General features: G+C 44.0%; 1 protein-coding gene and 1 long non-coding RNA gene across 15 annotated transcripts in view; both read right to left on the bottom strand.

The window, feature by feature from the left end:
* The window catches only part of Ercc4l1 (excision repair cross-complementing rodent repair deficiency, complementation group 4-like 1), a 28,544-nt gene extending 16,843 nt beyond the window's left edge, over positions 1 to 11,701 (bottom strand). For 3 of the 14 annotated variants that reach the window (XR_015630127.1, NM_001447324.1, XM_087569262.1), the window contains exons 1-3: positions 11,461 to 11,701; positions 1,465 to 1,660; positions 461 to 668 (exon numbers count right to left, since the gene is read on the bottom strand). Coding sequence is in view for 11 of the 14 variants with exons in the window: in NM_001447324.1 (NP_001434253.1) it covers positions 461 to 668; positions 1,465 to 1,505 (249 nt within the window). In the remaining 3 variants the exon portion in view is untranslated. Of the gene's footprint in view, positions 1 to 316; positions 669 to 1,464; positions 1,661 to 11,460 lie in introns of those variants that run through there. The other 11 variants (XR_015630126.1, XM_087569260.1, XM_087569261.1 and 8 more) reach the window with 4 other exon arrangements.
* Positions 11,702 to 12,965: 1,264 nt separating this feature from the next.
* LOC148002731 (uncharacterized) lies at positions 12,966 to 14,644 on the bottom strand. The gene is made up of 2 exons (XR_015631397.1): positions 14,058 to 14,644; positions 12,966 to 13,219 (listed from the first exon to the last, which is right to left on the bottom strand). It is a non-coding gene; the product is annotated as an uncharacterized LOC148002731 (long non-coding RNA).
* Between the last annotated feature and the right edge of the window lie 10,890 nt (positions 14,645 to 25,534).

Here is a 25,534-nt window from a genome sequence, read left to right as displayed (position 1 = left end):
TATAATTCACTATAACACACTATAGGGCCACGTGGTGAGACCCTGCCTCAAAACAAAAACAGCCCCACAAAACCAAACCAAATCCAAAACTAAAACAAAAAATTGCGCCTGACTTCCTATTTTAAAAAGGCAGTATATTTCAGGGACGTCCAATTATGAAGCATTCCTTTATAGACCTGTTGTCGTCTACAGATACCCAGATACTGTCAGTTGGAATAAAGATATTGATTACATTACAATAAGACATTCACTTACTACATAACTGAAAGAGTCAGCCTTATGCTTACATGGCAATCCGTATGTCACTGTGACTTACCATTTCCCAGTAGGCAAAGCAGCCCCAGTCTAAGTCACCTACAGTTTAATTTCTACAAAGCACTCGGCGAACACCGAAACGCCTTCCATTCTGCAGAACAACAACCTAACCAGCTGTGCAGCAAAAGGAAGAAAAGAAGTGGACCTTGTCGAATGGCTTCCCCAGAGCATTTTCTAACGACAAGTCTTCTACTTCTAGCGACAGGTTGTGGTACTTAAGTTCCTTCAGACACGCGTTTAAGACGTCCAGTATGGCTGTCTGGATGGCAAGCATGGCCAGAGTCATGGACACGCGAATCTCTACGACTTCAGGCTTGTGTTGTTCCAAGAATGAGTTGACTGCTACATGGAACCTATGGAGACAGTTTCCAAATCAGCTTCAACAGCTAAAAACAAAACAGAAGCACAACGGCATACGAACACACTGGGCCTCACTTCGAGCAAGCATCACTCAGGCAAGGCAGGCCCAGAAAACCTGTCAGCCGACTGTGTATGGCAGCTTAGTGCTCTCAAAAACCAAAATGAAACAACAAAAAGGCCTGTCACACTTACTGGTGTGCATGTGCCACAGTGCATGTGTGGTGGCTGCAGGACACCCTAGTGGGTCCTGGGGATCGAACCCCGTGAACCATCTTACTATCCTCGCCCTCGCTCTTTTTGAAAGATATATTTATTTATCAACTTGTGCATGTGTGTCTGTGCACTCAGAGCTCAGAGGACAACCCATGGTCAGTTCTCTCCTTCCATGTGGTTCCCGGGGATTGAACTCAGGCAAGTGTCTGTACCCCTGAGCAATCCTGCTGGTTCTGCTTTTGTGCCTCTAATGGCAGAGCTGACCTGACTGGGCCTCCACCACCAAAACATTTACCATTTATGGGTGGCTTTTAGTTCTGAAATAGGAAACAATTAAAAGAATAATTATACAACTAGTAGTCTTCATAAAATTGAAACACACACACAAGTGTGTTTAAAGAAGAGGAGGAGGAGGAGGAGGAGGGGGAGGGAGAGGAAGAAGAAGAGGAAGAAGAGGAAGAGGACTTCCTTAGAGACTGGATAGCATATTTTACACTGTACTGTCAACTGCATTAAAATGCAACTCAGTTAAGGCCCTTCTGCTCATGGAGCATGCCCCATGACGTACGTCATTACCTTGGCCACAGGTAGAGCTTCTTCATGAAAAGGTTCCTCATCACTCTTTCCACGTGACAAAAGCCAGTGTCAAAGGCAACAGCGTTGTCGGTGAAAGCTTTGATGAAGCCGAGTTTGTTTTTCTGGCGGAAGAGGCGCAGAATGAAGGCTTCCTGGCAAGACTCAATGATCCTGTGTGCTCTGTACACGAGGATGCCTGTTGGGGGTTGTATTAGTCAGGGCTCTCTAGGGTAACAGAATGTATAGGATGAATCTCTCCATATATAGATAGACGGGGAAAGGGGATTTATAGATTGCAGTAGTAACCCTGTGGTTTCCTATTCAGGGGTGGTGTCCTAGCCAAGGTCACCACTGCTGTGATGTAACACCATGACCAAAAGCAAGTTGGGGAGGAAAGGGTTTTTTCTGCTTACACTTCACATCAGAGTTCATCATCAAAGGCAGTGAGGGCAGGAACTCAAGCAGGGCAGGATCCTGGAGCCAGGAGCAGAGGCCATGGGGGGGTGCTCAGCCTGTTTCTTATAGAGCCCAGGACCACAGCCCAGGGATGGCCTCACCCACAATGGGCAGGGCACTCCTTCATCAATCACTAATTAAGACAATGTCCTATATGTCTGCTTATAGCCCAATCTTGCGGAGGCCACTCCTCTCAATGACCCTAACTTGTGACAAGAGGACACAAACCGACCAGCACAAGAGGCAGTCTGTGTTTTAGCTTCAGTGAAGAGTGTGCACAAGGGAGGTGAAGTGAGGGAGTGAGTCTCCCAAGCCACTGGGAACATGAGTGTCTGGACCACAAGGGGGCAGGCTGAGGGAGTGACAGAGAGCATGGGTCTTGAATGGCCCACTATGTGAACAGATAACTACATAAAATAACTTCATTTTAACAAGTCTGGATAGCATCTGCATCCCATTAGATGAAGTCAGCTTTGAGGATACAGTCAACAAAGAGCTAAATTACAACATTTAAAACAAAAACCTTTAGTGATCAAACTTAACACAACATTTTGTTTTGTTTATAGAGGCAGGCACATGATATTTAACCTAGTTGGCCTTAATTAAACTCACGATCCTCTTGCCTCAGCCTCCTGAGTACTGGGATTATGAGCAGGCATCACCAGGCCTGGCATTATGTGGCTTTTGTGGCCTGAATGGTACAATGTCCCTGAATCTAAAAAACAAGAACAAGGGCTGAGGAGGTGCCTCAGAGGCTAAAGAACTAACCACAGCAGTGATGACTGAGCTTGTACCCCTAGAACCCACGTAACAGCCAGGCGGCTGTGGGCCACCTGTACCAGGGAGCTACTGACCCTGCCTCAGTAAATAAAGCAGACACAGACTGGGACATCTGATGGCAAGTTTTGGGTCTCCACACACATGCACACATCTACTTACATGAGAGCACACACAAATACATGCACACACAGAAAAGGTAATAATTATACGTGTTTCCTAATTTTAAATATCAGATGCTAAACAGGGGAGCTTTAACATACTACCATTCTATTCCATTTCTTTCTTTATTGTGTGTGCACATGTGAGGGAGGCAGGGCATGCAGAGTGGCAGTTACAGGACAACTTCTAGGAGTCTGTTCTCCCCTTACACCACGTGCATGCTGGCGATGGAACCTGGGTCAGGCAAAGTGCCTTTACTCACTGAGCCATGTTTTTGACTCATTTAATACAGTGTGTTTAGTGACAATCTAGAGAGAAGCATGAGTTATAACAGGGGACGGATGTCATTTCTGTCAAACTCATCATTCCATAAGGATTCTCAGTCTTTACATCGGCATGTCCACGCACACACATGCATTGGTTTTTGGACCTGCCTGCCTCACTCACAGGGTCCTGAAAATAACACGCCAATACAGTTCCTTTCTGCCATTCAATAACTTATGGTACGGTGTATTACTTTGCTGGTCCAGCATGACCTTGGAATGACATGGTTCCTGCCCCTGGGACAAGGCCAGCAAGCGTGGGTGAGTGTCGATGGCCACTGTGGGCTAAGGCTTGTTTGTATAATAATGAACATTTTTTACTTTCCTTCTTCAAGGAATGTTTTCCCTGTTAACATTTGTGACTACATAATAATCAGAGACAGTAGTGGGGTGGGGGCAAAGGTGTGGCTAATGTCTCAGCAAAATGGTAAATGCTGGGACCTTCACGATAACCCTTAAGGCTGTGGGAAAAAACTCTAAAAACATGAGTTCAAAAATATATAATTTCTGAACTATGCAAAATATAAGACTACAATATGAATTAAGAGGAGCTTCATGAATCTAAAGGAACAAAAGCAGCTGTGCTGTGAGCCAGCTTGTCAGAAAGATACTAAGGAAGAAATGTAAAAAAATTTAAAAACCCAGACATGGGATTCCTTCCCACCTTTAACCATTTATGTTCCTGGATGAAACACACACACACAGCCTTTATATTTAATATGCCTTGAGCAGCACAATAGCTGGGCAGCTGTCCAGCCTCCATGATGTTAGAATCTATTTTCTCATCAATAAACCCAATTGGGCAACCCTCTGGGTTACATTCTCTTGGCCCTCTGGGCACCTTTTTCATGGTCTCTAACCCAGGAAACCCTTCTAGCTATTGGCTGTTGGCATCTTTAGTTACCAATCAGAATTAACTCAGGGCAGAGTCCCTCAGACTATGTGCAGATCCCAAATCGTGGAGGCCAGCACTTAGCATTACAGTAAACAATAAAAGACAACACCTCAACAAAGGAGATAATGAGACTTAGGGAGTAGGGATCACAGGAGATCCCACCCAGCTGAAAGTTTTTGTTTATGCTTATGAAAGCAGACAGAGTTGACCAGGGACAGAGAAAGGTTAGGCCCTGTAGTGCGTTGGCCTAATCTGCTTGTATTCTAATGCTAATTTGGGGCCCCCCAAACTGTTTGTCCCAAGGAAGAGAGTGATGCTGCCCCTAGTTAATTGTAATTGGTGAATAAAGATGTCAATAGCCAACAGCTGGGCAGAAGAGAAATTGGTAGGGTTAGGCTTTAAGGGCTTAGAGAGAAGGCACCACCAGAGGAGAGGAGAAAGAAGACGCCATCATGTAAGAAGAACTGCAGGAGGGAGAAGGAGAGCTGCCATGGGCTAAGGGCCAACTGGAGCTAAGAGCAGCCCAGGTGGAACACAGGAAAGTAGATTCTAACACGGAGGGGAGGCAGCTGCTCAGCTATTGTGCTGCCTAAGGCTATTGAAAAATCCAAAGGCTGTGTATATCATTTTTCATCTGGGAACATAAATGGTCAAAGCCAGGGAAGAAGCCACGAAGGCACCAGGCACCAGAATTATCTACTACAGGCCCAGGAGTGATAGAAATGGTAATTTCAGGGTGGGATCTCACCCAGCTAGCTTATTGTCTGTGCTTAAGAGGCCAGCAGACCTCTGAATTCTTTTGCAATGTTAAAAAAAAAAAGTTCTTGTTGTCTCCAAAGAATCAAAGGGCTGGGGTCCTGGGATGCTGGTTCAAGGGATAATCAAAGGGAACCTGGAGCAAATGATTGGATTGATATGTAAAATAAAAGACTCCTATGATAGAGATGAACTATCCAAAGATGAACAGAACACAGAGCGAGAGAGAGAGAGAGAGAGAGAGAGAGAGCGCGCCTAGGATTTGACTTCCAGTCGTTTGTTTCCTCCCAGACACCCCCTCCCCCAGAACCCCCTCTCCAGGCCAAGGATGGTCTCTGGCCTTACTTTAGTTTGAAATTCTGGACCAAAGTAGCTGGCACTAAATTTTACTCTCACTAACTACCTAGCAAAAATGTAAAAATTCATTTACAAGTTTACGGACAAAGACCTTCCAAGCACTCCAGAACACATGACATACTCTCTGGTCAGAAAACATTTGGCTTTCTGAAGGACTCCACAGGCCGGCCACACTTGGTTAGCTTGTGTTGAAACATTTACACAGGACCTGAGTTCAAACCCTCAGCACCCTTACAGAAAGCCAAGCGCAGCTGCCCTGTGCATGCTGGCAACTCCAGATCTGTAGGAGACAGAGACAGAAACATGGCCACCTTGTGCATGGCAACCAGAGCTGTAGGAGAGGCTGGTAGCTAGCTGCCAGCCTGCCTCCAAGTTCAGTGGGAGAAAAGCCCTGTCCCCAGGGAATAAGATGGGGAGTGACAGAGCAGGACACCCAGTATCTTCCTCTGACCCATGTGTGTGCACAGGTGCAAACACTCACACATATACACGTGCATACCACACACAACAGAAATATCACATAAAATTGAAAACAATAAAACTGAACTTTCAAACTACAGGTGAGTCTCAAATTAGGACAACATGCTCTAAAAGGGCTGCATTGTTTCAGAATCCAGGAGAAAGGAGAGTGCTAACCCTAACCCCAGGTGCAGGCTTTGATACAGGCTCAGATAGGCCTTCAGAGGCTGGGTCACCCTGGCCCATCTGACATTATGATTTGGTTATGGAATGTCCCCAGAGGCTGGCTTGCCCCTGCAGGCATGCTCAGAGAATTCTGCATTTTCATTTCATGGAGGTATTATTTTAAGATTAAAAAACGGGGAAGGTGAAGCAACCCGACTGAGGTCACCCAGAAACAGGGTAGACACAGAAAGAAATTCTAAACCACATGCTTCCTGCTGAAGCCTCCATGGGGTCCTTGTAAGAACAGCATCTGAGCAGGGTGAGTGTGGGGTGGTATTAGTGCTGTAGGAGTTCCTTGTGAGACGGGATAGCATGTGACCCAGGATGGACTCAACTTTGTCAATTTCAGAAAAACAGTCAATAGGACAGAGAGACAACCTATGCAATGGGAAGATTTTTACCTACCCCAGACTTGATAGAGATCTAATATCCAAAATACATAAAGAAGTCAAGAAACCAGATACTAAACAAAACAATCCATTAAAAAAAATAGGGGGGGGTTGGGGATTTAGCTCAGTGGTAGAGCGCTTGCCTAGCAAGCGCAAGACCCTGGGTTCGGTCCCCAGCTCCGAAAAAAAGAAAAGAAAAAAAAAATAGGGTACAGATCTAAACAGAGAATTCTCAATAGAGGAATCTCAAATGGCTGAGAAGCATTTAAAGCATGTTCGTGTTCAACATCTTTAGCCACTAGGGAAATGCGAATCAAACAACTCTGAGATCTCCATTCTATCATAGTGGTTAAGATCAAAAATAGAAGTGACAGCTCACGCTAGCGAGAGTGTGAATTAGGTGGAAGACTCCTGCACTGTTGGTGGGAGTGCAAACTTGTAAAGTTACTGTAGAAATCAATATGACGGTTCCTCAGAAAGCTGGAACTGATCTACCTCAAGACCCAGCTCTAGCTACCACTCACAAGGAGACTTTTCAACTGTGTTCACTGAGACTTTATTCAGAATAGACAGAAACTGGGAACTATCTTAACTGAAAGAAAATGTGGTACATTTACAGGCAAATGGATCCAACTAGGAAAAAAAAATCATCCTGGCTGAAGTAAGTCAGATCCAGAAAGACAAACATGGTCTGTATTCACTTACGAGTGGATATTAACTGTTAAGTAAACAAGCAAGCTGTAATTCACAGACAGAGGCAAGGAAGAATACAGAGTGAAGCATAGATCTCCTTGGGAAGGGGAAATAGAATAGATTCTGTGACTGGGGGCAGAAGGGGAATAGGAGTGGGATGGGTGGGGGATGGAGGGAGAGAATGCAGGGAGAGAAGCTGGAACTGGGGGATGGTGTGGAAACCTGGTGCTATGGAAACTTTCTGCAATCTATGAGGGTGCTCCTAGTGACTTCTAGAAATAGAGAACACTGGTCTGAACTGGCCTTACTTTGAAGCCAGGCAAGGTTGCCTTGGTTAAGTTGCTGAGAACATCTGGTGGAGATCTCTAAAAACCCAGACTGATGTTAGAAGGCCACCCTCTGAGAACTGTCAGCTGTAGGCAGGGTTCCCTGGCTGAGGACAACTTCCACACAGCTCATTGAGTGTAGAGAGGTCAGGCTGGTGTGGGCTTGGATCCTCCACCTCTACATTCTAGTCTCTCTAGCCCAAGAAGGTACTCTGCAGGCTACTGAGAGAATCTCAGACACCAAGCCAGCCATAACGTCCTCCACCTTCAATCTCCCTGCCTGCAAGATGTTCTGGGGCAATGGTGGTGCAGAACTTGTGGGAGTGATCAATGTCTGACTTAAGCTGAGGCCCACCCCATGAAGGTGAGCCCTTGCCCTACATTGATTGGATGGCCAGAAACCAGAGACTAGATAACCCAGAGACTTAGGGGTAAGAACCAAGTATGATTGTCTTAAAAAAAAAAAAGATCAATGAAATGATTCCTAATGACATGGTGCTATATGCAGAGAATAGTGCCTTGTCCGGTTGTTATCAGAAAGGCTTCTTCAGGCAGCAGACGGAAGTGACGAGAGAGACCCACAGACAGACACGAGGAGAAAGAGTCTAAATTGGAGGTTTCCCCTTGGAGATTGGGAAACCCCATGGAAGAGGGTGAAGAAAGACTGTAGCAGTCAGAGGAGATGGAGGACACCAGGAGAACATGGCTTATGTGGGCTCACAGACACTGAAACAGCAAGCATGAGGTCTCCATGGGTGCTTAATATACATACAGGCCTTCTACATATGTGTTATAGATCTTAGCTTGGCATTTTTATGGGACTCCTAACAGTGGGAGTGGGGGTGTCTCTGATTCCTTTGCCTGCCCTGGAGACTCTTTTCCTCCTACCCGGCTGTCTTGTCCAGCCTTGATAGGAGAGGGTTTCTGCCTTGTCTCAGTGTGTCTTATTTTGTACTGTTTGTTGTCTTTCTTTTTCCTGAAGAAGAAACAGAGAAGGAGTGGATCTGGGGGAGCCACTAGGAGGAATGGAAGGAGGAGAAATTGTGGTTGGGATATATTATATGAGAGAAGAAATCTATTTTCAATAAAAAAAAAAAATGAGAAAAATGAAGTTCAGGAGATCTTCATTTGGACCTTCCTTCAAAAAGGATCTTGTTTGAGTGGAGTGTTAGCTGGCTGTGATGATGCTCAAGACACTGTCTAAGACAATAAAAAATGCTTGACATGAATGACAAAACCTGATTCAGCCAATTAGGTGCACACAATGGGAAGTGTGTGTATGAATCTGTTTCCTGCCATCTGAACACTCATTGCTAAGCACCGGACACTGAGCACTGGACACGCAACTCAACGGGAGCCGTTAAATATGGGTGAGTCACATATCCTGGTTATTGAGTCTGGGATGAACAAGTGCTTCCTGGAACGAAGCTTATGGGCGAGCCAGACATACACAGGCAAGTGCAATGTAGTGCTCTGCGTGCTCTGGGTAGAGAGGCACGGGGCAGTTTAATGGCAGCCTGGCAGGGCTCTTATATTAGCTCCAGGCCAGTCAGAGATTTCTGAAGGGACAAATGATAGTGAAAGTCAGTTGTTTCTACACTACCCCTGGCTGAAATTATCTCCTACCTTTCCCCTCTGAAGTATTGAGTAACTATTCAGTTTAATTTAAATCATGGGAAAAGGAAGGAAAGCAAATTTACTTAAATTTATTAGAAAAGTATTGATAAACACATCAAGTCTGGCTATACCCAAAAGGCAAATGTCTGTCAACTACAACATTACCGGAAGTCAGGCTGGAAAACAATGGGCCACAGCTTACATCCAATCACACACTGTATCATGATGCTTCAACCTGCAGTGAGCCACAAGGTTAAAACAGAGCAGAAGGTGTACCATGTTCCAGGGTACACCTCTGTCAGAGCACGGCCCTTTCTGGGTTTGTATGCAAATACAAATACTGTGGCCAGAAAGGGGGTTCAGTGGCTACAATCATTTATTCTCTCAGAGGACCCAGGCTTGATTCCCAGGACAACTATCCAGGAGTCTAACCTCTTCTGACCTCTTAGGTACCAGACACATGTGGTGCAGTCATGTGCGCAGGCAAAACGTCTCTAAACATAAAAAATAAAAATTAGAAATACCTAAAACAAATGTGCCACTGTGCCAGTGGTCACACAGCATACAATATGTACAATTATGTGCACTGTGCACAATACTCAGGATATACTAAACGACTGTCTAGTTCTGTACTTTTCTTCCTCATTTTGGAGGTCTCTTACTTATAAAAACCAGCCAACCGTCAAACAGTGAGCCGTGTTAATAGTGGCATTAGGCCCAAACAGCTGTGTTTACTAGTCTCTGGGTTATATCAAGAGGTCAATGTCTAATTGAGATATTTAACATTTTTTACTTTAAGGTGTTTGACTCCTTCTGTCTTCAACTGATTGATAAAGTACTCCTGAATCAAATTAAACTCATTAGTAAGCTGCTTGGTACAGGGCAGGGCACTTTTAAAACAGGCTGCAGGGATTTAAAATGAGGTCTCGGTTCTCAGAGCTCCCGAGCATCACAGAGAATATACAACCCATCAGCCAATCGGGTCACTTTAATTAAGTTTGGTAAGCTTAAGTTGTGCTTTGGAGTTTATTTAAGAAATAACTGTGCTTCCGTCATTATTTCCATTTCAACACCAAGCCACAGAACCTTTTAAAATCTTGGGTTAGAAGTTTTCTTTTTTTTTTTTATAAAGATTTATTCATTTATTATATATGAGTACACTGTAGCTATCTTCAGATACACCAGAAGAGGGCACTGGATCCCATTACAGATGGTTGTGAGCCACCATGTGGTTGCTGGGAATTGAACTCAGGACCTCTGGAAGAGCAGTCAGTGCTCTTAACCACTGAGCCATCTCTCCAGCCTTAAAAGTTTTCTACTACCTAGAAACCACTTCCGGCCGAAGCCGGGTGAGACAAGGGATTCCTCTCTGCAGACAATGCATCAGAATTGATGCTTCCTGGAGCGACCTCAGAATGTCCATAGACGCAATGGCCCGTTAGTCTCTCAGTCCAACGCCACTTTTCCGGGCATCTTACATTGCATGAAGTCCCTTGCCAAGCACTGGAGATTCCTAGGGGCAACCAACAGGGCCTCAGCCTTTAAAGGTGACTGTTCTCAGCTGACATTTTCTTCCTGGCCAATATACCTAGGGGATCGTCGGATTTATCATGCTAGGCTAAGTCCCCATTTCTCAATGTCCCCATCAAAGCAGGACTCATTCCATTGTCCTCAGGATCACCAGTTCACCTTAACCCAGATTAATCGCTCCCCTAGCTTTAACTTCCAGTCTTCCCCCACCCCCTTATTTCCCTAGTCCCTCTTCTTTTGTGCAACCTCAAGATCTCCCTTTTCAATTTCTTTTTTGTTGTTGTTGTTCTTTTTTTTCCGGAGCTGGGGACCGAACCCAGGGCCTTGCGCTTCCTAGGCAAGCGCTCTACCACTGAGCTAAATCCCCAAACCCCCCCCCCCTTTCCACTTTCTAATCACTCTCAGAGACCCTGTCATCCCCACCATTGCCCTTTTAGGGGCCACACTCTGTCCCCCAAACACACTTAATATCCAACTTCAAATCCAGACGCTATTCCTACACAGATTCCGATACCTTCTCTCCTTTGTAGTGCAATCCATTCCACTCCTCTACCTCAATGTGTAGCCTAGTCGTCCCTCTCTTATTTAGTGTTAGGGAGTGTGTGGGACCCTTTTTCCCAGTGTCTTCGAACTGTGTCTTGGCTCCGTATTTCCCTCAAGGACCTCTATTCAACGCTCTCCCATGTCAACTGAGGAACCCAAGACTTCTTTGGGATGTGTTCCATACTTGGCAGAGTCATCCCGCAGTGTCAGAGTCCAGGATCTCCTTCAAGCACCTTCACTCAATGCCCTCCCATGTCGTGGCAGTCACTTGGACTTCCCTGGGGTTCCCTTCCCTCCTCCGCAGCGACCTGGAACTGTGTAGGTGTCTCGCATCTCCCCCTAGGGATCTTAATTCATTCCTTTTGTTGCCCTGTTTGAGACCTGCAGGTTTCGGGGTCCCTGCAACCGTATAGCTTCACGTTCCTGCCGCACCAATCTCGGCTCCGATGTCCCCCAAACCCTCCGGTCCACCCATCCCTCGGTCGCACCTCCTCGGCAGGCTGCGTGTTGAGCACCAGCACCAGGCAGGCAGGGTGGCAGTGAAGCCGCAGGAAAAGGTAGAGTAACCGGTCGGCGCCGAGCCCGCGGGCGCACACCACCAGCCCGTCGCTGTCGAGCAGTTCCAGCACCTGCTGCCTCTCGTACTCCAACAGAGGCGCCATACTCTGGCGTTCGCCCGGCAGACCCCGCTCCATGGGCGCCCTTCCGGGACCGCGGCCGCGCGTTGACGGAAAGAGCCGAGTCGAGCCGAGCGCTGGCCGAACGCAGAGCAGGGAAGCGAAGGTGGGAGGAGCTTGGAACAGAGGTGGCTGCAAACGCCAACTCTGAGAGTAGGCCGGATGTGGCCGAAGGGAGCCAAGTTCAAGAGGACAGCCTGCCGATTGTAGCCGAAGAAGAGCCGAGGGGGGACAAGTGTGGCCCGAATGTGTCCGAGCCAGAGGGCGGATCTAGTTGAACTCAGCCGAGAGGTACCAAAAGCGTTAGGGTGTCGGGGTTCCCCATCCCTTAGTTCTCTGGACCTAGACATAAACTAACAAAATACAAACTGAGAAATCTAATCCACGTGATCCTCTTATACCGACAGTTCAAAATGTTAGCTGTCAGTATTCCAAGTGCATCCAGAATTGACACTGTTTTTTTAGCGTGCAGGTTTAGTCTCTACTTTTACAGGTATTCCCTCCCTCACCTTGAAAATTTTGAATAAGCATAATACCTTATGAGTTTCAGTTTCTTATTTGCAAAGGGCTGGAATACAATAAGATATTTTACAAAGCCGCACTCAGGTGCCAGTTACAGCCTCGTTCCACCTTCCACTAGAGGGACATCTTGGGTCACGTTTGTAACTACTTAAAAACAAACAAACAAACAAACAAACAAACAAAAACAAAAAAACAAAAACCCAGGTAAGCAATCTAGGAGACATTCTCTCTCAGAATCCCCTATTCCCCTTCATTGTCAGCCCATAACAAATGAAGGCAAAATAAAAACTCAGGAGCAGCCATGGTTAACAACGTGAAATCTATACTTTTTAGTGCCCCCATGCACCGTGTCGTTGCACCCTCGCACACACACACACACACACACACACACACACACACACACACACACACCCCTCTTTATGAAATAATAAACAACCAAGATTCGAAACCCAAGTTTTGGCTTACCAGGTGGGACATGCTATCCCCACATGCTGGAGTAAATTCAAGGCCAGCTTGAGCTAGAGATGGGGACCTTAGTGGTAGATCCTGAGTCTGTCACTAATACTTCTCAAATCTCTGATGTAATCGTCTTTTAAAGGCCTTTATGTGGCTGGGTTTTCTGTAATGTAGAGGCATATGCTTGTGTAGTTACTTCCTTGAGAACATTTAGTTGACTCCCACTCCTCCCCACCAGCATTCTACAGCATTTCACTAGCTGCATTTATACAAAAGTTCACCAAGCCCTCACGGTGCATTTCTGGAGTGATGATTAGTGAGGTAAAAAGGACACCACATTTATTTCTGGAGTGGATGATTAGTGGGGTAAAAAGGTCACCACATTTATTTGAATCTGCACAACCCTCATTACGTTGCCTTCTTGTCCGCCATTCTCCATGTCAGCTGTCTGAGAGCAGATCTGTTTTTCCTCCCTCCTTGGCTTTCTCCAGCGTTTTCCTTACGCTTAGTCACAATGAGAACGGCATATAACAATTCCTGAATCTTCCTGAAGTGGACAAAGATGCCTGCAGGTGGCTTCCATGCAGCATTCCTGAGAGCCAGGAGATAATGCCTGAGTTCAGCAAGCAGGTTATATAATCAGGCAAGGGGACAGGCTGGGATGGCGCGTTTCTTAGGCTTAGTTCAGGGTGCAGTACATAGGCACCCAGCACACATTCAGAGGTGGGTGTGTGGGTCACAGTGCTGATCTTTATACCAGAGTCCCCCCAGGCTGTGGCAGGTAGAGCAATGCAACCCCAAAGATGCCCACACTGAACTCCCAGAACCTATTATTTTTCATGGCAAGGGAGACTTCATAGATGTGATTAAGCTAAACTCTTTTGATGGAGAAGTGATATTGGATTATCCAGGTGTGCCCAATATTTTATAAAGATGTGCTTAGGGGTAAAGGGAAGGCAGGGGAGTTAGCTTCCAAGGAGACTGTGAAGGGAAAACTAAGGCCAGAGTGAAGTAGAAGGGACCAGGAAAACAGCCTTGAGTAGCAGAGGAACACCTTGGTTCTCCCTTGGAATGTCAAGAAGTAACCCAGCCACCATCACCAACCCATTGTGCCTTTCTGGTGCCTAGACCGGGAAGCCATTGCATTTGTGTTATTTTTAAAATCCTCGGTTTGGGGTGCTTTGTCATAGCATTAATGGGAAAGAGATGCACAAGCTTTTCTTATTTTGATCACACTGAACTTTGAAGATGAAGCTCCCGGCTTATCAAAACAAACAAACAAACAAACAGAAAAACAAACAAAGCTGTAGATAGGGCCATGTGAGGGAGCAATTATTTTAGAAGGTCAAGACTTATTGAAAATTCAAGCACATGTACAGTGGTGGGGTAGAGCTCAGCTGAGGAAGTGCTTACTGTGAAAGCAGGGGTACCTGTGTGATCCCTAGAATCCAGGTGAGAGGTCGCACTGGAGGCTGTAGTTCTGCTGCTGGGAGTCGGTGACAGTCCCTGGGGCTTGCTGTCCAGGCCAGTGAGAGAGCCTGTCTCTAACACAAAGTAGTCGTCATGGTGGCTCAGCTGGTAGAGTTTGTCATCTAAGCCTGCTGACCTGAGTTTGATCTCAGGAATTAACATGCTGGAAGGAGAGAATTGACTCCTGAAAGTAGTTCTCGGGCTTTCCACCTTTGTGCTGTGGCTCACGACTTTTGTAAATAAATGAATGTAATTAGAAAAAACAACCAATGTGGACAGTGACTGAGAATTGACACTCAAAGTTGACCTCGGGTCTCCACATGTGTGTGCACTCAGTGCATATACATGAACATATATGGGTGAGTGCACACACGCACACACAATAGCCATGGAGATGCATAAATATGCATGCAGTATTCCTTCTCCCAGTGAATGTTAATTGAGCATACAATGTGTCAGGTGCTGTACCAAGTGCTAGGGTCTCAGGGAGCAAAGCAGGCAAAATCCTTGTCTTCTGTTCTTAGGGAGCTAGTGTACGAAGAAGTCCGTTGATCCTCTCATTATGTGAACTGTGGTTATTTCTTGAACATTCCTAATGGTCCAATCACAAGAGAGTGCTTGAAAATTTTTCATGCACCCCGAGTAAGCAGACTCCCAGAGAGCTATTAAAGTCTGAATGTGGACAGGGACCAATATCTAATATATACTGAAGAAATTGTAGAGCAAAAATCGATAGCATGGTTCCACTTGTCTAAAAATATCAATAGTATTTTCACAGGGCTGCATGAAATGTGTTGGAAAGAAATGAAATCTCTGGGAGTTAAGACAGGAGGTCAGCATCACCTTTTACGTTTTCTGTTTATCCACCTCTGCTCTGTCTGATTTTCCTTCCTTGAACTTACATTGCCTTTATAATAAAAACGAAAGAAGAAACTCTCCAGCTCCTGTGTAAACCCTTGGTCAGCACCAGAAACGTTACCCTAGGAAGTCTAGATTTAGTCCTCACATGGCAGGTGTCAGCAGGTGTCCCAGGCTGGTGCCCGAGCAGATGGACCTTTGCACACACTGACCTGTTCATCTGCAGTTCATCTTTGTCCTCAGTGGCCTGTGACATAAAGTTGACAAGGAGATTAAGCATCGTTTTTTCCCCTTGCACACCCCAGTCTCATCCCAACAGCCAAAGCCAGAGCATTGGCATTTCTCTTAGCATGTAGTCTTTCACACTATATGCAGTCATCCTTCGGTATTCATGAAGGATTGTCTCCAGCTCCCCTTCCCCAACACTGCCTTAATATGCAAATTCTCAAGTATGTTGCAGAAAGTAACACAGTGGGCTGGGAATAGATCACACGCTTGCCAAGCATGGGCAAAGCCCTGGCTTTTATTTCCTGCCACGGAGCCAAAATGTTAACTGGAAATGGTGTGGTCTTCACATAGAACCTGGGGAGTCTTGTTGCAGTTTTGAACTATCATTGGAGACTTGCGATGTCTAACACAAGGCACATGCTATGTGAACATTAGCTGTGGCTCACTGGGGGAATAGTTTGACAAGAGACAGTTTATTCATGTTTAGCATAGTTGTGACTCTTTCCAAGTTGCCTGTGGTTGGTTGGATGCATGGATGTGCAGTCTACGGATACAGAGAGGTGTCACACCAAAAGCCCATTAACCCTAGACTCCAGACTCAATGTTGAGGGTTCAGGGATGATCACTCCTGGAGTTCTCACTCAAACAGAAGATGCTAACCAGATGTTTTAATTTTGTTTCTGTTGCTATGATAAAGCATCCTATCAAAAAGCAGCTTAGGGAAGAAAGAGTTATTATAGCTCACAGTTTCAGGCTGTAGCCCACCACTGTGGTGAAGCTAAGTCAGGAACTCAGTTACATCACAGAGCAGGAGCAGAGAGGAGTTCATGCACGCATGCTTATTTATTTGCTTGCTTGTTATCCTCAGGTCAATTTCTTGACTCGAAAAACCCTGCCTAGGGAATGGTATCACCCACTGTGAGTTTGGTTTTCCCACATCAATGAACTTAAGACCAATCTCCCGTAGAAATCCACAGGCCAGCCCAGTGTATATAATCCTTCTATGAGACTCTTTTCCTAGGTGATTCTAGATTTAATATGTTCCTGGTGTACAACAGCTGATGTTGGTGTTTGTGCCAAGCTGATGATTGACGTTAAACATAATACAAAATAAGCCAATATTAATAATCGGGTGCAGTAAGGCACACAAGAGTGCATGGTAAGGGTTGTTCTGGTCTGGTTGTCTAGTGTGGTTTGTCCAAGTTGGTGGTGCCTGAGCATTAACTCTGAGGCCTGGCTAAGTAGGGCAGGGAGACAAAAACATGTCTCGGGTAGAGAAACCAGAAGTAGAAATTCTCAAGACATAAAGGAGACCAAGGGGGAATTGATCTCTTGGCTCACCTGATTTTAGGGCCAGGTCACCATGGGGTTTGTTGTGTTTGCTGTGGTGGTTTAAGGGCTCAGCTGGGCTGTGGGGTGGTTTTAGCACCAGATGAATGTTGGGTGATAAGGCTGGGATATGACTTGATTCTTTGTAGACCAGTGTTTATCAGGTTCCCCTGTTGGGCATGGGTAGGAAATAATGATGATGAGTTATCACAGTACCAAAGCTTTGGGAGGCTCCTACTGTGTGTCAGACAGGAGACTAAACTCATTCCCTTATTTCTCTGCAAAGGTGTGGAGTATTGCTCTCTTGTCAAGCAAGGAGAATAAGACACAGAGATATTAAATAACTTTCCTAAGTCTACTTGGCTAAGCATGGAGCAAGAGCCCAGGGTGCCTCTCTACCTGTTATCCATCCTTTCCAACTTGCTGCCCAGATGTCTGACTTAAGTCTGTTGGACTTGAACTTGAGACACTTGGGTTGTTTTCATCCTTTCCTTGCTTAAACATCTCTCTATCATTAAGTCAGAGAGGTTTTGGATCAACACATCATAACTAAATTTGATTTTTATGTCCATGGAAGGCTTAAATAAAGATTTATTTTACGTGAGTATTTTTCTTGCACCATGTGTGTGCAATGCCCAAGGATGTGGGTGCTGGGGACTGAACCTGATTCCTCTGCAAGAGCAGCAAATACTCTGTAACTGCTGAGGGCACCTGCAGTATCACGATGCCATAGGACTTTTATATAGCAACACTCACATACAGATTGTGTCTTACTAACCCTACAGTGTTTGCAAATGTCTAAAATAACTTAGAATATGTCTTTAGGTTGTGCTTTTAAGAGATTGTATTTTCAGACAGTGATAGAGATAAACGTATATAAATTATATATAAAAATATAACAGAGATAGAAATTAGTGAAATGGTTATGCATCTCTCTATGCATTGTGGTTCTGTTACAGTAGTCAAGTTTGTCTGAAATGTTCGTGAGGGGAACCCAGCAGTATGTATCATGGTAGTTCTCTGTAGAGAAAGTCACCTGCATACTGATCTTTAGCCACTGAGAGAAGACGCTGTATTTGATAACTAATCACCACTAAGAGTTGGAAGGAATTAATTAATTAAATAAGCATCATAAATATACACAGTAGAGCTTTATTTAGCTAAAGAGAAGAATGTAATTTTGTCATTTATATGGAAGTGCATAAAACTGGAGATCATCATCTTAAGCAAAATAAAACACCTAGCAAGTTAAGTATTGCATTTCTGTCATATTCAAAATCTAGGTTAAGAAGAAGAAAACCAGTAAAAATAGAAGGGGGCTCCTTGGGAGGGGTCCAGGAAGTGGGACATTGCAGTCTAATATGCTATGGCTGAAGCATTGTATGTGTGTGTGAAAGTACATAAAACAGGAAGCAATGCTTGTGTGTTGTTATTGGGTACACACATACATGGAGATTCATCGTAGGGTATTGGCTTACTGAAGAGGCTGATGAGTCCTTTTTTATTTTTAAGGATTTTATATATATCCATTTTCCAGTTCTCTCCTTATCTCCCCTTGCTCTAAATTGGAAATCTATCAATTCTCGAGGCAAATGGAAAATAAAAAATCATATCTAGAACTTGACTTTCTCAAGTAGCTCTTTATATATATTTTTCCCCTGGGACTCCCATTACAACTAAAAATTGATAGTAGTCCTGCTCATACTAGTGAACACTTTAGAGTATTTTGCAATTTAAAGAATAGTAATTATTACAATCATTATATTAAAGCCCTTACAATCCACAGGGTTAACCTGTTGTGGAACAGTGCTATCAAATACTTAAATGACAAATTTTTTTTGGTGTGTGTGTATATATAAATTCCTACATACTATGCTACATTTAGATAGGCTAACTTTAAAGTTTTTCACCTTAAAGAATAATGCTTCTTTAAAATTCTTTCATTTCACTTTATTTTTATTTTTATTGGTGGTTTGTCTGTATGTCTATGTGAAGGAGTTACAGACATTTGTGAGCTACCATGTGGGTGCCTGGAATTGAACCCAGGTCTTCTGGAAGAGCAGTCAGCACTTTTAATTGCTGACTCATCTGTCCAGCCTCAGAAATAATGCTTTTTCTGTTGCCACAAAGCATTTTGCCCTACAGGAAGTACTGTGAGGCTCGAATTGAACCTCTTGCAGGATCTCTTGAGACTCACGGAGGCAGTGATTGATGCAAAAGCAAGAGTTTAATCATTCGGACATGTTGGGGCTGTCCCATTTCAAGGGGAGACAACCCTGAGAAGACTCTAGCAGGGGGCTATATACTTTGCAAACAATTGGGGTAGAATTCAAACAACTAGGGCAGAATTTGTACAATGGTAACTAGGTAGGGTACTATTGGTGGGGCAAAACGACCTCCAAACTGACTCCTGGTCAGTAGACTGTGCCAGGACTTTCCAAGGGGTTTGGATGGGGAGTTAAAGGTGGATTTTTTCAACAGTTTGGCTTGTATCTGTTCCAGGAACTAAACAAGCTCTACCCACCCTGAAAGGAAGGGTCTTTCTATGCTTGGAGGTTTGTGGTGGAATTTTCCCACTGGCCTCAGATTGACCCCAACTCTGACTCTTTCACCACAACCTGAAGTGTATGTTAAATTGGAAGATCTAGAAACCAATCGATAGAAAGAGCCCAATGTTCATTTAATATTAGGCCAGAATATGGTTGTGGCTCTCCAGAAAATGAATAAAGTCCCACATGTCTACCACTCTGATGCATTCAACCAGGACAGCATTCTGAAGACCACTAGACAAATGAACCCACTAAGAGGAGACATCTCAAAAGGAAGTAGGCCAGATTCTTGGGAAAACATCAAGACTTTAACTTCTCAAGCCAAAACCTTGGGGAAACAACAAGGACACAATAGTATTGACCCAAAAAATGATGCTATTATGTTTGATGGCTATATTAATTCTCAGCATGCCAATGCAGAATCCAAATGCCTTTTGTTGAGGAGGATAAAAGGCACACCTGTAATAGGACACAATATGATTGTTTTTAGAGTTTTCATTGCCATTTCCAGGAATACAAAGAGAAGTCTCAGAGATGGCCTATACAATTAGTAAAACTACTAATATTACAGCAAAAACATTAATAGAAATTAATCAAGACATAGTAGAATTGAGGATCACAGTTTAACAAAATAGAACCATTATAAATTGTTTGTTGGGGGGTTGGAGAGATGGCTCAGTGGTTAAGAGCACTAACTGCTCTTCCAGAGGTCCTGAGTTCGAATCCCAGCAGCCACATGGTGGCTCACAACCATCTGTAATGAGATCTGATGCCCTTCTGGTGTGTCTGAAGACAGCTACAATGTACTTATATATAAATAAATAAATCTTTAAAAAAAATAAATTGTTTGTTGCTCAAGCATAATCTTGTGCTCAAAGGTAAGCACTGGGGGAAACCAGGAATGATAAACACACAGGGAATGAAGGTGATTTATGATCTGGTGACCTTCGCACGATCTGGTGTGGCTTAGTCTACAACAGATCCTTCCTCAGACCTTTATCATGAACTGTTTTGTTCATTCTATAGAACTTATTTTTATAGAAGCTGTCACATGCACTTTACAAAGAGTTTCAATGTAGTCATGTCTTAGGATTTACTCTGTACACAGATTAAGTTAATTTCACCAAATTGTGCTGTGCTGTTTAAGCCTAAATATAAACGACTTGGGCTCAGACTCTTGAAATCTGAACCAGTACTTGCTCCTGAATCATGTTGAACTGAACCAACTTCTTATCACTCACCTTTCTGGCCTTGGTGGTTGCAGAGACCCCACATGGGGGAAGCATGGAAAGGGTTGGAGGAAGGGTACCTGGAAGAAGCTGAAGGGAGGAAAAAGTGGGGAAAGTGATATAATTCTATTTCAATTAGAATGTATTTAAGAGGCTGGAGAGATAGCTCAGCTGTTAAAAGCATGTGTTGCTCTTGCAAAGAATCTAGATCCAATTCTCAGCTCCTGTTCTTCTGACTTCCACAGGGGCCAAACATATGTGTACTACAAATACATACATGTGTGCTGTGACTACACACATATAGGCAAAACACTCACACATTAATTAAATAAGTCCAATAAAAAGTTACTGTGGAAACAAATTGCAAAGAGCAAGCCTGAAAGGAGGCAGGGACCAGTAGCCAATCAGGTCAGGATATAGACATTATTATGATTTGAATATGGCTTGATTCCTGAAAGTTCATGCCGTAGAAACTTGATCCCCCTAATTTAAAGAACTAAAAGGGAGTGCAACTCTGAAGAGGTAGAACCTAAAGGTAGCTAACAGAAATGACTCTGCTTGGAAAGGATTAATGCTAAGTCTTAGGGAGTGGGTTGGGCCTCATGGTAATGGTTGGTTTGAAGGCTGAGCTGGTCTTCTCCAGTGTCATCCTCTTACCATGTGACTCTAGAACTGTCTCACACATTTGTACCATGTGATGCCATATGCCATGTAGTGATGCCATGAGAGGGGGCCCTCAACAGGTACCTATTTTGTGCCCTAGCTACACAAATCATGAAACAAATAAACCTCTTTAAAAATATACATATCATTCAGTATTGGGTATTTTGTTATAAGAACACAAACCAGATGAGGACAGATAACTGCCTGTTTCTGTAGCTTTAACAATACTCACACCTTTGTCTATGTTCAAACAAGCTTGGGATGTAATTCCATATTTGTTTTGATATATCACTGTCTTAGTATTGTCTTTTGTGATCTTAACAACCTGCAAAATTATCTGTTTGTTAGAAGAATGCCTTGGCAGACCTCTTAGTGCCTTATTAGGTCCTGGTTGCACTTTTCTCTTTTTCCTAATGGAAGAAGCAATTTTTATACATCCTAACTCCTAGAAGTCATTCTGAAATCCTGACCTATGGGGAGCAGTCTATTGTGTTTCCTCAGTAGCCAGCAGGACAACTTGCATACAAAAACACTCTGTGAGTGCTCAGAGAACTTACTGGAACCTGGTGGAGCTGTGTTACTGCTGAGGTAGTTTGTACTTTTCTTTTCTTTTCTTTTCTTTCTTTTTTTAAAAAGTATGGAATAGAGTTTATTCAGGGCATGGGGAGGGGAGTCAAGAGGGTAGTAGAGGTGTGTGGGGGGGAGAGGAGAAGTAGAGGAGTAGAGGCTGGCCATGAGCATGTGGAGAGAGATAGGGGAAGGGAATGGGGAGAGAGTGGAAGCAAGAAGAGAAGAAGAGCAGGCATTTCTATTTTCAAGATTTAAGAACACTTGTAAAAATTTTAATTCATTAATGAAGGAACCAGTATTATAGTCAGAGCTCAGTCAGCAGCACTGAAGAGCTGGGCTTATAGGTGGACATCATGAAGCTCTTAGCATAAGATACATAGTTATATACAAAATTGGTTAACATTTGGCAGGGCAAATCACAACCTAAGGGTTGGTTCTCAACCTGTGGCTCACAATCCATTTGGTGAAGTGGGAGTTGAATGACCCTTTCAAAGGGTCATCGAAGACCATCTATGTTACAATTTATAACCATAGCAAAATTATAGCTATAAAGTAGCAATGAAAATAATTTTATGAATTGTGTGGTTACCACAACATGAGAAACTTTATTAAATGATCTAATAAAATAGTTAGCAATGAGGTTAAATGTTTGTGCTTTCATGGGCAGACCTGAAAGCACTCAAAAGGATATGGAGAAGTATGTTTGTCTAATCATCTCCTTAATTCCAACAGTGGGGTTCAGTGGGGTTTTGTTGTTGTTGTTGTTTTGTTTTTCTCTAAAAGCACAGGTGGGATGTGGTAGCAAATGTTTATAATTCCATCATTTGAAATTCCATTCTGAGGCCAGCCAGGGCTATATGTAAATCCTGTCTCATTCATAAATAAATAGATAGATAGATAGATAGATAGATAGATAGATAGATAGATAGATAGATAGATAGATAGTATAACATAGGGTTGTGGCTTCTTAGAAACACATTAGATGGAAATCTTCCCGGCACCTTCTTCATACTCTGCATCAGCAACAACTGTGCTGCTACTTATTGAATAGTTACGTCCTAGGATAATGTTTTTGGTTATTGCACTAGGTATTGAACCGAGGACCTTGAGCAGGCTAGAGAAGCATTCCAACACAGACTGTTTGTGCTTTTTGTTTTGAGTCTCATTAAGTTGCCAGGTTGGTCTTGACCTCATTCTAGCCTCTGAGTAACTGGAACTCCAAATCTACTCCATGAGATGTAGAGGGCACAAAGTCCTCAGGCTCCCAGATAAGCACTAGAGAAGTCAAGGATGTTAAAGTGTACAAGCTTGTGTCTTCAATAGAATGGATGTGTACCTGTTTTCCACACAGAAGGCTGGGAATGGGTGTTATTAGCCTGGCAATCTTTTGCTATTATGTAGGGCCAGGCCACACCTGATTCCCCAGACTATTACGTTTGCTTTTCAGTCAATAAAACCCATCATTAAGGGAGATGTCATGTGTATGTCATAGTCTGCTGATATCTATGTTATCTTTGTCAGAGACCATGCCAGACCCTAGGTTCTTAAGCTGTAGAACCCACCTTCATGATAAATGTCACATGTACTTTGCAAAAGAGTTTCCTTGTAGTCACATGGGATTGCACACATGGGATTGTGCTAATTGTTATCAGGAAACTTTTTTTCAAAATTGTGCTGTACTTAATTATGTATAAAATAAACTGCCTGGAGTCAGACTCTAGACGTTTGAACCAGCTGGCCTAACTATATCATGCTAGCCTTGGCATATGTGGAGTTCAGAGGTTGACTTTGAGTATCTTTCTCTATTGCTCTCCATTTCAACTGTTGTCAAGACTGTTCTCACTAAATCTAGAACTAGTGGCGAGCGAGCCCAGGGAATCTGTGTGCTTCTGTTCTGTTGGGGCTACAGGTGCTTGCTTCCACAATCAGCTTTTATGTGACTGCTAGAATCTGAACTCTGTTTGCCACAGCAAGCATTTTATCCTGAGTCATCTCCCTGGCCCACTGTGACCCTCTTAATCAGACCAACTGTGCCAACCTGTAAATACCCCTTAGGATCGGTCCTGCTGGAATTTTCTCCATGAGAATGGGATGGGAAATAGGGAGTAACTACTAGAAAGTTCCAGATGCCAGGGACCCAAGAGGTTCCCAGGACCTAACAGGGATGACATTAGCTGAAGTTCCCAACAAAGCAGAAAGAGAACCTGTAGAGACCATATACAGTGGAAAGGCATAACCTCAAGTGGAGGGGTGGGGCCACCCGCCCATCTCAAAAATATTAATTTAGAATTTCTCCTGTCAAAAGGAAATACAGGGACAAAGAGTGGTGCAGAAACTGAAGGAAAGGCCATCCAGAGACTGCCCTACCTGGGGATCCATCCCATCTGCAGACACTAATCCTAGACACTATTGCTGATGCCAAAAAGTGCATGCTGACAGGAGCCTGATATAGCTCTCTCCTGAGAGAGTCAGCCAGAGGCTGACAAATACAGGGGCAGATGCCCCCAGCCAACCACTGGACTAAGAACGGGGTCCCCAATGGAGGAGTTAGGGGAAGGACTGAAGGGGTTTGCAACACCGTAGGAAGAACAACAATATCAACAAACCAGACATCCAAGAGGTCCCAGGGACTAAACCACCAACCAAAGAGTACAAATGGGAGGACCCTTGGCTTCATCTACATATGTAGCAGAGGATTGCTCCATCTGGCATCAATGGAAGGGGAGGCCCTTGGGCCTTTGGAGGCTCAATGCTAGTGCAGTGAGGTGGGAGTGGGTGGGTGGGTGGGTGTGGGAGCACCCTCATAGAAGCAGGGGAGGGGGATGAGACAGGGGTTTCTGGAGGAGAAACTGAGAAAGGGGATAACATTTGAAATGTAAAGAAAGAAAATATCCAATAAAAGAAAGAAAAAATGGGGTACACCTCTAAACAGAAAATTCTCAACAGAGGAATCTTGAATGACTGAGAAGCCCTTACAGAAATGTTCAAAGTCCTTAGTGATCAGGGAAATGCAAAGTAAAAGAATTCTATCAGAGATTCTATCTACTGGTGGGTTAGAATGGCTAAAATCAACAACTCAAGTGATAGCATACTCCACTGGGGATGTGGAGCAAGGGGAACACTCCTCCATTGCTGGTGGGAGTGCAAACTTGTACAATCACTTTGGAAATCAATTTGGCAGTTTCTCAGAAAACTGGGAATAGTTCTACCTCAAGACACAGGTATACCACTTCTGGGCATATTCCCAAAAGGTGTTCTATCATCCCACAAATACACTTCCTCTACTATGTTCATAGTAGCTTTATTCATAATAGCCAGAACTGGAAACAACCAAGATGTTCCTCAACTGAAGAATGGGTAAAGAAAATGTGATACATCTACATAATGGAATACACAGCCCACAGTGGAGCAGAGTGGGGAGCTGTGGCCAAGAGCAGATCAGTGCTTGTACCAGGTAGCGGAGAGCTGTAGGTACCAATGTCAAGGCCAGAGTGGATGAGAAGGGGACCCAGAAAAGATGCCAACCCACATCCCCTTTACCCAGGGCTGCTGCAAGAGAGTGCAAGTGGGCGGTCACATTGCTGGCCCAACACACATTGACAGACAGGAGAGAAAGCCTGACCCAACTGTCTCATTGTCTGGTGGCCTGTTTGAACCAGCCCCACAATTTCTCTTGTGTAACTTGATGTACATTTGCCATGGCCAGCCTGGCACAGCCTGTGTGATCTCTGTGCGTGTATGTGTGTTGACTGGCCTAAGTATTCAGCACTGTCCAGGATTTGCTGATGTGCAAACTATACATCAAAGAAAATAAATATGAAAACATACACACAGCATTTTATGAGTTCTTACCTTTTTTGATTATAGATATTATTCATGTACTTTGAAAATCATTGTAAACATAGAGAAAGTATATAAAATTTTAACTACTCACAACTTTTCTTGTGACCTCTAACATTTTGACCTTTGTCCTCAGGTCTTCTCATACATTTCTCCTGTCATGATTTGCAT

This window comes from Rattus norvegicus, chromosome 10 (genome assembly GCF_021556685.1).
Source record: "Rattus norvegicus strain SHRSP/BbbUtx chromosome 10, alternate assembly SHRSP_T2T, whole genome shotgun sequence".
Taxonomy (NCBI): domain Eukaryota; kingdom Metazoa; phylum Chordata; class Mammalia; order Rodentia; family Muridae; genus Rattus; species Rattus norvegicus.
The sequence above is the reverse complement of the archived record's forward strand: the minus strand, read 5'-3'. Positions and strand labels throughout refer to the sequence as shown.